This window comes from Carcharhinus amblyrhynchos, chromosome 12, assembly GCF_965287045.1.
Source record: "Carcharhinus amblyrhynchos chromosome 12, sCarAmb.v2.hapA, whole genome shotgun sequence".
NCBI classification, from domain to species: Eukaryota; Metazoa; Chordata; class Chondrichthyes; order Carcharhiniformes; family Carcharhinidae; genus Carcharhinus; species Carcharhinus amblyrhynchos.
The window spans coordinates 29693990-29706163 of record NC_137335.1 but is presented as its reverse complement, the minus strand read 5'-3'; the positions used below and the strand labels follow the sequence as shown (position 1 = coordinate 29706163).

Sequence of the window (12174 nt, the reverse complement as noted above, 5' to 3'; positions counted from 1 at the left end):
AAATCAGTTCCTCTGAGGATTCACATTCAGGAGGTCCAACAACTGTTGCTTTACAGATGAAGACCCTAGATAAGATAAAAATATGAATTTACATTAATAAGGCAACTTCACCATTATGAAGACAATCATATTTCACTTATTGGTAAAACAAAGTCAACATGACTGAGTGGTGTATGGCATGTGGGTCTCTGATACTTAATTTTGTCACCAGGTAGCTGACTCCAACAATCACGGGTGCTAAATGTCACTGATTTTCTCATGAGTGAATGGTGACTGGGAAATTGTAAAAACATCAAAGTCAGTGGCAACAGTGAATGGATACATGGGAACGTGAAAGAATTGAACAGTGATTTGTGCATTGTAAACTAAGTAGATGGGAGGAGTGACATGACAAGTGACAGGACAGGCTATGGGGCAGTGGTGGTAATGGTTGGGGAAGTGGAGGAGGTCATGCGCACAACAGGTAAAACTCAACTGTATATGCCTCACCTGAGTGCTTCCTGCATTGATGTAGAGAGCACGGCACTACGCTCCTACTGTTATATCCTCGGCCATATCTAGCTGCAGCTTCTTTGTTGCAGGAACACATTTCTTCCTCTCGTTGCTGGGGAGAAGTACCTCATTCTGATGCCTTATTGCACATACAAATGCCTAACTGCACACAGAAGTGCATCAAGCAATGGATCATTAAATCAAGGAACGGTCCTCAATTGTGTTGAAACATCATCCTCTCAGTTTGATGTGTTCATTTCTCCAAAGTCTTGTCCTTGGATTGGCATCGCGATTGTCTCATATAGGTTAGTTGCATGCCTATTGTCGCACATTTACACCAAACCCAGAAGTTTCATTCTAACTGGGTGGTGGGATTAAATTGCCACAGACTCCAGGTTCTTGTGGAATTCTGTCCCAACATTCCCCTCCCCAACCCCACTTCAAACACACCTCAGTTGTAATGTCTATTGTAATATGGGGAAACACAGCAGCCAATTTGCACATAGTATGGTCCCACAACCAACTGTCAGATACATGGTCGGATAATGTGTTTTAGTGATGTTAGCTCAGATATTGGGAGAAATCCTCTTTTTTTATTAGTGCTGTGTAAACCTTGACACAGTTAAAAGTCTCACAACACCAGGTTAAAGTCAAAAGGGTTAATTTGTTAGCACAAGCCACTAGTTTTCAGAGCGCTGCCCCTTCATCAGTTGAGTGGGAGTTCTATTCCCACAAAGCATATAATGACACAAACTCAATTCACAAAATAATGGTTGGAATGTGAGTCTTTACAGGTAAAGAAGTCTTAAAAGGTACAGACAATGTGAGTGGAGAGAGCGTTAAGCACAGGTTAAAGAGATGTGTATTGCTTCCAGCCAGAGCAGTTAGTCAGATTTTGCAAGTCCAGGCAAATCGTGGGGGTTACAGATAGTGTGACATGAACCCAAGATCCTGGTTGAGGCTGTCCTCATGTGTGTGGAACTTGGCTATCAGTCCCTGCTCAGCGACTCTGCGCTGTCGTGTGTCCTGAAGGCTGCCTTGGAGAATGCTTTTCCAAAGATCAGAGGCCGAATGCCCGTGGCGCTGAAGTGTTCCCCAACGGGAAGAGAACACTCCTGCCTAGTGATCATCAAGCGGTGTTCATTCATCCGTTGTCGTAACATCTGCATGGTCTCCCCAGTGTACCATGCCTCGGGACATATTTCTCTGCAACGTATCAGGTAGACAACATTGGCCTAGTTGCAAGTGTATGTAGTGTGTACCAGGTGAATGGTGTTCTCATGTGAGATGATGGCATCCTGTCGATGATATGGCACGTCTTGCAGAGGTTGCTGTGGCAGTGTTGTGTGGTGTCGTGATCACTGTTCTCCTGAAGGCTGGGTAGTTTGCCGCGGACAATGGTCTGTTTGGGGTTGTGTGGTTGTTTGGAGGCAAGAAGTGGGGGTGTGGGGATGGCCTTGGCAAGATGTTCGTCTTCATCGATGACATGTTGAAGGTTCTGGAGAAGATGTCGTAGTTTCTCAGCTCTGGGGAAGTACTGGATGATGGAGGGTACTCTGCCCACTGTGTCCCATGTTTGTCTTCTGAGGTGGTTGGTGCAGTTTTTCGTCATGGCATGTCAGAACTGTCGATCAATGAGTCAAGTGCCATATCCTGTTCTGCATCTTTAACGTCTGGAGGTGTCAGTTGCGATCCTCCTCATCTGAGCAGGTCCTGAGTATACGGAGAGCTTGTCTGTAGGGGATGGCTTCCTTAACGTTTTTAGGGTGGAAGCTGGAGAAGTGGAGCATTGTGAGGTTATCCATGGGCTTGCTGAGGTGACAGTCCTTGATGGAGATGCATGTCCAGGAATATGTGCAACCGATTCCAGAGAGTAGTTCATGGTGAGTCTGATGGTGGAATGGAACTTGTTGACGTTATCATATAGTATTTTTCAGTGATTGTTCACCATGAGTCCAAAGGAAGAAAACATCATCGATGTATCTAGAGTATAGCATCGGTCCTCTGGAGTGAAGAGGTCTTGTTCTAACCTGTACGAGAAGATGCTGGCATATTGAGGTGCAAATTTGATACCTATGGCTGTCCGTGCATCTGCTTGTTGAAAGTGAAGACATTGTGGTCCAGGATGAAGCGGATGAGTTGTAAAATTGCATCTGGAGATTGGCAGTTGTCGGCGTTGAGTACTGAGGCAGTTACAGCAATGCCATCATCATGGGGAATGCTAGTGTAGAGTGCCAAGACATCCACTGTAACGAGGAATGCTGAGTTTCTGTAAGAAGTCCGTAGCGTCGTGACAAAAGCTGGGGGCACTTTGTGCAATGGGTTTCAGGATGCCCTCGTCGTAGCCGGAGAGATTCTTCCACAGGGTCCATTGCCCGATACAATGGGACGGCCGGATGTGTTTGCCTTGTGTATCTTCAGGAGGCAATAGAAATCTCCAATGCAGGGAATACGTCAGATGAGACCACGAAGGGTGCTTTGAAGGTCAGGATCAAGGCTCTGTTGAGTTAAAGGGTGTGTTCTTTGATTGGAATTGTCTGCAATGTTCTTCGTTGTTCAGTTATCGGTACACTTCATTGCAGTAATCCATTCTGTTCAGTGTGACAACGGCCTCTCCTTTGTGTGCTGGCTTGAAGACAATGCTGCGGTTAGTCTTGACAGTGCGGATGGTGTTGCGTTGTGCTTGGGTGATGTTCAGAGCTGCCTTGTGAGTGCAGCTGATGATTCTGGCATTGATGTACCTCCTGATGGCTTAGATGTACATATCAAGTCGAAAGCAGCGGCCTTCCAGAGGAGTCCAATTCAACTCTTGCCTCTTCGGTTGCTGCACCGCACATCTGTCGGCTGTGCCAGTTCACTGGCTGTCTCATTGTGTTCGCTGTTGGCCTGTTGGGGTTTGTGGAAGAATTCCCGCAGCCTCATTCGCCTGATAAATTCCTCTGTGCCTGCTGCAAGACTGATGGGGTCTATTTTGGTGGTGGGGCAGAAATTGAACCCTTGGCTGAGAACTTCGATTTCACCTGGCTGAAGTGTGCAACCTGACAAGTTGAAAATAGACTTCCCTGCAGTGGTGCTGTTTTCTACTATGGTATCGGGGGGCTTGGTTGCTGCTGACAGTGATGCTGAGTTTCTCAAGTTTCCTGTTCTTGGTGTGCATGTAGATGGCATAGTTCCTCTGTCTCGTCTGCTTGGCAGAGTTTCACAGCTGTCTGCATCCTGAGCACAAGTTGAGAATATGGACCCTCCTCCCACCTATTTTCATTGTGTTCACTCACATTGCCTGTACATTGACTTGATTACCTGTAACGGCTCGCATACCAACCATTATTTTGTAAATTGAGTTTGTGTCTTTATATGCCCTGTTTGTGAATAGAACTCCCATTCACCCAATGAAGGGACAGCACTCAAAGCTAGTGGCTTGTGCTACCAAATAAACTTGTTGGACTTTAACCTAGTGTTCTGTGACTTTTTACTGTGTTTACCCCAGTCCAACGCCGGCATCTCCACATCATAAACCTTCACGCACATACCTAAGAAATGAGACATTGATTTGATATCTGAACCAAAAGACAGCACCAGGAAGTGTTAAATGTGATGATGCACACAAGTCTCTTAAGATCTAGGATAAGATTGCAAATATTACCTAGATCCTTAATTCTTTTCTATGCCTTGCTATTCACACCTGGCCTCTAATCTTTTCTTGATTTCCCATTTCCACACGTATTTACGTTGCTTCGGTTTTCTATCATCACCCACCACCCTCATTCTCCACACATCTATCATAGGCTTTTCTTTAATGCCAATTTTGTTCTCATCTCTATTCATGGAAGTTTATGCTTTAATGCAATCCCTCGACTTCCAGTAGATGCTTCTTTCAAATCTGTACTTTATTTAAACCTTTCTTACTTCTGGTCCACTATGAAACTATTAATTCCCAATTGAACACCTTGATTTTTGATATAACATTTTCCCATCCAATTTCAACATGAACCTTGTTAAATTTTGGTCATTACTTTCTAAATGTTCACTTATCTTTAGGTTGCTAATTTGCTTTGAACATTTAATCATAGCTGGATCATTCCTTTGTTGAACATGCTTCCAAGAATGTTACATTTTAACCACAAATTATTTGAATGACCCCAAATTACCTTTACCAGATAAAGTCAGCCAGTTACAAATCTTAATGCAGAAAACTATAGAGTGACAAAAATCTACAAAGATTGGAATAACTAGTGTACCTGAATCAGGAGATTCTTGGAAAAGGTATTAAAATAATAGATTGCATGTTCTTCAGGATTGCTATGCCTGGTGCTTCTGGGGCCTATGACACAACCATTGTTATCGAATCCTAAATAAATTGAAAAACACAGATTTGAACATGCACTCAAACAAAATCTGTATTTAGTTGGCTATTATTGCACTTAACTATTTTTCAATTTTTTTTTACTTACCAAATGATAATCCATTTAAAGAAAGCAAAAGAGGAGTCACAAATATTTTGTTAATCAATAATAATCTATTTTACACAAATTTTGGCTTTTTACAAATTAAAATAACATTGAAACTCACTCTGCGTTTTCAGTCATTGACCATGGCTCAATTGATAGCACATGTGCCTTGAATGGGTCCTACCCCAGAACTTCAGCACAAAAATCAAGACTGAGGAAGCACTGTACTGAAGATGTGCTCCACTGTCAGAGGAGCCATCTTCCAAATAGAACTTCTGGTCTTCAGGTGGACATAAAAGGTCTCATGGCACTGTTTTCTTAGAACTGGAGTCTCCTGGACAATATTTATTTCTCAAACAACATTATAGGCAAAGTAGATTATCTGGGTTATTATCCAATTACTGTTTTTGAGTGCTGCTACATTTCCTACACTACAACAGCAAAGTACTTCATTGTATGCAAGGCACATTGAGATATCTGGAGGTCGTGAAAGGTACTACGCAAATCTTTCAATATATAAAAAAATTAAACATAATATGCACACTCAATGGTTACAAAAAAATGAGAAACTTTCAGCCTGAATGCAAGATATAACCACTGCAACAAGTTTAAAAACAATGAGGTGGCTAACTATCATGGAGACAAGATAGTAAACATTAATTATTTACATTTACTACTCTTCTGCGGTAAAACATTCATTATCTTTATAGGCATTAAAATAAATTGCATAAAAGCAGTTGCGCATATTATACAATTAACATCTATTTCAGATATTCTCAAACTGGGTTTCAGCCTTCCAGGGATTCCACAGTAGGTCCTGCTGATCTATAGAAGTTTGAGTTTTGTGCTGTTTCCAGCTCATCCAATCTGAGGCTAGCTTCTCTAGTTGAGAGCCTATTTGGAGAACAACACAATTACTAGATCTGGGAGTGGACATTAGACAAAAATTAGGTTGCTACGTAACTAACTGACCAGAACCAGGTGTGTCACAGAAGGTTTGGATAAAGGTAAAAGTTGGTGGATCCACACCATCAAGACCATCACAAGCAGAGGTGAAGAGGTTCTGGATAAATGTGCCATTTTGTTGAAGATTGCACCCATGGAAGTCAGTTGGAGATGTGTTGCTGTCTGATGAGAATTGGTGGCTAAATCTGTGAAGGAATGGAACTGGAATTCTACCCGAGGAAGGTCAGAGTTTTGAAGGATTTTAACATTAAAGGCCACATAAAGAACAAAGAAAATTACAGCACAGGAACAGGCCCTTCGGCCCTCCAAGCCTGCACCGACCACACCACCTGACTTAACTAAAACCCCCTCCCCTCCCATGGATCATATCCCTCTATTCCCATCCTTTCATGTACTTGAAAAGATGCCCCTTAAAAGTCACTACCACATCCACTTCCACTACCTCCCCTGGCAATGAGTCCAGGCGCCCACTACTCTGTGTAAAAAATCTGGCTTGTACCTCTCCTTTAAACCTTGCCCCTCGCACCTTAAACCCATGCCCCTTAGTAATTGACTCTTCCACCCTGGGAAAAAGCTTCTGACTATCCACTCTGTTCTTGCCTCTCATAATCTTGTAGACTTCTATCAGTCTTCCTTCAACCTCCATTGCTCCAGTGAGAACAAACCAAGTTTCTCCAACCTCTCCTCATAGCTAATGCCCTCCATAACAGGCAACATCCTGTTAAGTCTTTTCTATACCCTCTCCAAAGCCTCCACATTCTTCTGGTCATGTGGCTACCAGAATTGAACACTATATTCCAAATGCGGCCTAACTAAGGTTCTATAAAGCTGCAACATGATTTGCCAATTTTTAAACTCAATATCCCGGCAGATGAAGGCAAGCATGCCATATGCCTTCTTGACTACCTTCTCCACCTGCATTGCCACTTTCAGTGACCCTGTACACCCAGATCCCTTTGTCTATCAATGCCATTTGCTGTATATTTCCTATCTGTATTAGGCCTTCCAAAATTCATTACCTCACATTTGTCCGGATTAAACTCCATCTGCTATCTCTCCGCCCAAGTCTCCAACTGATCTATATTCTGTATCCTCTGATGGTCCTCATCACTATCTGCAAATCCACTAACCTTTGTTTCATCCACAAACTTAATCAATCCAGTTACGTTTTCCTCCAAATCATTTATATATATATATATATATATATATATTCCAAACACCAAAGGTCTCAGCACTGATCCCTGAGGAACACCACTTGTCATAGCCCTCCATTCAGAAACGCACCCTTCCACTGTTACCCTCTGTCTTCTTTGACTGAGCCAGTTTTGTATCCACCTTGCCAGCTCACCTCTGATCCCATGCGACTTCACCTTCTGCACCAGTCTGCCATGAGGGACCTTGTCAAAAGACCTTACTGAACTCCACGTAGACAACATACACTGCCCTTCCCTTAATCATCTTCGTCACTTCCTCAAAAAGCTCAATCAAGTTCGTGTGACACAAACTCCCCTTCACAAAATAATGTTGCCTCTCACTTACTTCCAAGTGGGAATAAATCCTGTTTTGAAGAACCTTCTCCAATAATTTCCCTACCACCAATGTAAGGCTCACCGGCCTATAATTACCTGGATCATTCTTGCTACCCTTCTTAAACAAAAAGAACAACATTGACTATTCTCCAATCTTCTGAGACCTCCCCTGTAGTGGAGATGCTGGCATTGGACTGAGGTAAACACAGTAAGAAGTCTCACAACACTAGGTTAAAGTCCAACAGGTTTATTCGATAGCAAAAGCCACTAGCTTTCGGAGCACTCACTGCTCCTTCGTCTTACTGTGTGACCTCCCCTGTGGCCAGTGAGGATACAAAGATTTCTCTCAAGGCCTCAGCAATTTCTTCCCTTGCCTCTTTCAGTATTGTGCTGTGTACTGCCTCATTAGTGACAGACAGCATGGTTTTGTAAGGAGGAGGTCATGCCCCACAAATTTGGTGGAGGTTTTTGAGAGCTGACAAAAATGGTTGACAAGGGAAGAGCCATGGATGTCGTCTATATGGATTTTAGTAAAGCGTTTGACAAAGTCCTTCATGGCAGGTTGGTGCAAAAGGTTAAATCTCATGGGATAAAAGGAGGGGTGGCTAGATGGGTGGAGAACTGGCTTTGCCACAGAAGACAGAGGGTAGCAGTGGAAGGGTCTTTTTCCAGCTGGGGGTTCTGTGACTAGTGGTGTTCCGCAGGGCTCTGTACTGGGACCTCTGCTATTTGTGATATACATAAATGATTTGGAAGAAGGTGTGATCTGTAAGTTTACGGACAACACAAAGTTGGCTGGACTTGAAGACAGCAATGAACATTGTCAGAGAATACAGCAGGATATAGATAGGCTGAAAAATTGGGTGGAGAAATGGCAGATGGAATTTAATCCAGATAAATGTGAAGTGATGCATTTTGGTATAACTATTGTAGGGGGGAGCTATACAATAAACGGCAGAACCATCAAGAGTATAGACACACAGAGGGACCTGGGTGTGCAAGTCCACAGATCCTTGAAGGTGGCATCATAGGTGGAGAAGGTGGTGAAGAAGGCATATGGCATGCTTGCCTTTATAGATGGGGCATAGAGTATACAAATTGGCGTCTGATGTTACAGCTGTATAGAACGTTGGTTAGGCCACATTCGGAATACTGCGTCCAGTTCTGGTCACCACACTACCAGAAGGACGTGGAGGCTTTGGAGAGAGTATAGAAAAGGTTTACCAGGCTGTTGCCTGGTATGGAGGGTCTTAGCTATGAGGAGAGATTGGGTAAACTGGGGTTGTTCACCCTGGAAAGACACAGAATGAGAGGAGACATAATAAGAGGTGTATAAAATTATGAAGGTCATAGATAGGGTGAACAGTGGGAAGATTTTTCCCAGGTCGGAGGCGACGAACACAAGGGATCACAAGTTCAAGGTGAGGGGGGCGAGGTTTAACTCAGATATCAGAGGGACGTATTTTACACAGAGGGTGGTGAGGGCCTGGAATGCACTGCCAAGCAGGGTGATGGAGGTGGACACGCTGGGATTGTTTAAGACTTATCTGGATAGCCACATGAACAGATTGGGAGAGGAGGGATACAAACGAATGGTCTAGTTGGATCAATGATCGGCACAGGCTTGGAGGGCCGAGGGCCTGTTTCCTGTGCTGTATTGTTCTTTGTTTGTTCTATAAACCTGAGAACTATCTTTATTATATCCGTTATTTAATGCATAACTTATAATATATTCATTGTGATTTGCATGTTAATTCATGTTTACTTTATGATGATTTTGGTTTGGTTGCTACAATTATAAAAAAGTGAAATTTTATCCATTGGTTTTCTTTGGGATCATATCAGTAAATTTGGTCCATTTGACTTGTTGAACTTCATGGGGATCATAACAATGGCACCTTTAGCATGATTAAATGTCTCAAGGTACTTCACAGGATCTCTATACAATAAAATATCAATGAGCCACATTGATTATCAGAAGCTTTATGAGAGATAGGTTTTAAGGAGCGTCTTGAAGGAGAAAGCATGATAGAGAAATGGCAAGGTATATGGACAGAATTCCAGACCTAAGGGCCTAGATAACTGAAAATGTGACCACCAATGGCAGAGGACTAAAATTGGGGATGCCCAATAGGCCAGAATTAGAGGAACGCAAATATCCTGGAAAGATGTGGTGCTGGAGGAGAGTACAGAGATTGGAACGGGAGAGCCACAGATGGATTTGGAAAAAAGTTTCAGGATTTGAAAGTTTAAGGTATTGCTTAAGCAAAAGCCACATAAGCAGCTAAACAGGATTTGGTACCAGTTAGGAAGTGGGAGCAAAATTTAAGATTACATCAAATTGCAAGGGGTAGAATGTGGGAGGCGGGCCAGGAATACTGGAATAGTCAATATAGAAGTAATGGAAGCAGATGATGAGCTGGAGGTCTCAGACGGCTATTGGGGTTGAAATAAGTGGTCTCAATGTTTGTACAAATATCTTGTCAGAAGCTCATTGAATTCAAACATAACAAGGTTGTGAAAATCTGGTTCAGCCTCAAACAGATACCAGGGAGAGGGATGGAGTCCTGGGTAGGCAACAAAATTTATGGCACACACCAACATTTGGTTCTGGTCTTCCAAAAAACTGAAGATATCTTATAATGGGTGTCATACAAGCAGTCCTACAATTTGGACTCAGGTGAATGAGTTGAGAGGTGCTGCCTAAGGTAGGGCTGGGTGCCATTGCTTTGACAAAGGGTCATCTGGACTCAAAATGTCAGCTCTTTTCTCTCCTTACAGATGCTGCCAGATCTGCTGAGATTTTCCAGCATTTTCTCTTTTTCCATTAGTATACATGTATTTTCAGATAAGAAATAGAAAGGAGCCAAGGATAGGTCCTCAGAGGACCAACAGAGATAAGTGTGCGAGAGACACACAGTTATAACATTGTCTTCACAAATAGACTACAGTCCATATAATACATTAAAACTTCTGTGTGTTGGGTATCAGTCATTTTCTGAACAAAGTTGTGGACATCTTTTAACTAAGTTTATAGGTAACATTCTAATTATGGTCAGAGGCAAGAACTGAGAAAATCTTGCTCAAGTTAATTACAGCTACTATACATACCATTCAAAAACCTTACCATTGTGCACGACAAACTTTCCACTTAAGAGGTATATGCTGTATTGTACAATATATTCCAGATATGCATTTGCTACATTTAGGCAAACAAACTGCATCGTAAACCTTGTAATTCAACATTAACGGCATAGTCCAAAAGAGTGTGTGCAGAGACAAAGTGATCTGAGAGTGAATGTTTATCGATCTTTGAAGGTGACAAGGCATATTAAAAGAACGGTTAGCAAAGCATATAGGATTTTGAGTTTCACTGAGTACAAAAACCAGGAAACTTATGATGAACATTTGTAAAGATCTGGTTAGGCCACAACTATCACACCCAATTCTGGTCTCCACACTTTAGTGAGATCCTCAAGAGGGTGCAGAGGAAAATTACCGGAATAATTCCAGGGATGGGGGAATTTTAATTGCAAGGTTAGATTTGAAAGCTGGGGTTGTTCTCCTTGGAACAAAGTGGATTGAAGAGAGAATTGATAGATGTGTGGAAAAGGTATGCTTAATTAAGGTAGATACGGAAATACTGATTCCATTAGCTGATAGTACAATAACTAGGGAATAAAGTTTGAGTAAGAGATGCAGGGTTATTGGAGGGACTTTTTTTATGCAGCAAATTAACCTGGAGCTCTGTCCACAAGGGTGGATGCAGAAACAATCAATAATTTTGAAAGGGAATTAGATGGCCACTTGAAGAAAATAAACTCACAGGAGTTACTGAGAATGAGAAAAGGAGAGAAGGACTGACTGGATTGTTCCATGGGGAGTCAGCATGGACTCAATGAGTTGAATGGCCTGCTTCGGTGTCATAAAAGGCAAAACTATGATAGAGTGCTTTAAGAATGGATTATTCGAGTAATGAAATATTCCTTGAACTACAAACTTTTCCCTCAATAAGCATTATATCTCTATATGAATTTAAACTAGCATGTGAGCTAAATGCATTTGCCATTTTAAGTATGTGCATATTAGAATGATCCTAACTCACCAAGAAGCCATGCATAAAGTCTACGGTTGAGAGACATATCTCGCCGTAGTACTACATGTAAAGCTGCAGACAGGATCTGTATCATATCTGGGCGAGTGACCTAAAAATTAGAAGAAACATTTTTATTGAACCTGGAAGGGATGCTACAAGATGGTTGTGGCTTTCCCAGACCTAGCTTCAAATTCAAAGGGCTCAAAAGATTTTTTTTGTATCCATGTTGCTATCTTTACAGATTTCTTTCTCCTACTAATTGACTCTCATGATCTTGGCTGCATGTTTAAGCCTGAGCACTTAATCTAGGATAACATTCTGTTGAAAAACTGGAAATTAGAATTTTTGGAGGTTCTGTTCTTCAGATGATACATTAACTGGCCCTCTTTGCCAGCTCAGGTAAATATTCAAGATCTGATGACACTATTCTTGTCAAAAAATCTTTTCTCAGCCTTAACAAGCAAATCTAATGATTGTGGAGTCTAATTGTTGTTTGTGGGACTTGGCCAATTGCAAAGTAACCCGCTATGACCTCCAAAACACTGACTGCATTTCAAAGTTTAAGAAAATCAAAATCCAAACTACTACATGTCTATGGCACAAGAAGAGGCCATTCAACCAACTGGTCACTGCTACACAAGTT

General features: G+C 42.0%; 1 protein-coding gene across 3 annotated transcripts in view; it reads right to left on the bottom strand.

Annotated features, from left to right (window-relative positions):
- The window catches only part of dop1a (DOP1 leucine zipper like protein A), a 296966-nt gene that overhangs the window by 204698 nt on the left and 80094 nt on the right, over positions 1-12174 (bottom strand). For 2 of the 3 annotated variants that reach the window (XM_080200297.1, XM_080200299.1), the window contains exons 7-8: positions 11541-11640; positions 4731-4840 (exon numbers count right to left, since the gene is read on the bottom strand). In XM_080200297.1, the coding sequence (XP_080056423.1) occupies positions 4731-4840; positions 11541-11640 (210 nt within the window). The remainder of the gene's footprint in view (positions 1-4730; positions 4841-11540; positions 11641-12174) is intronic. The other variant, XM_080200298.1, reaches the window with a different exon arrangement.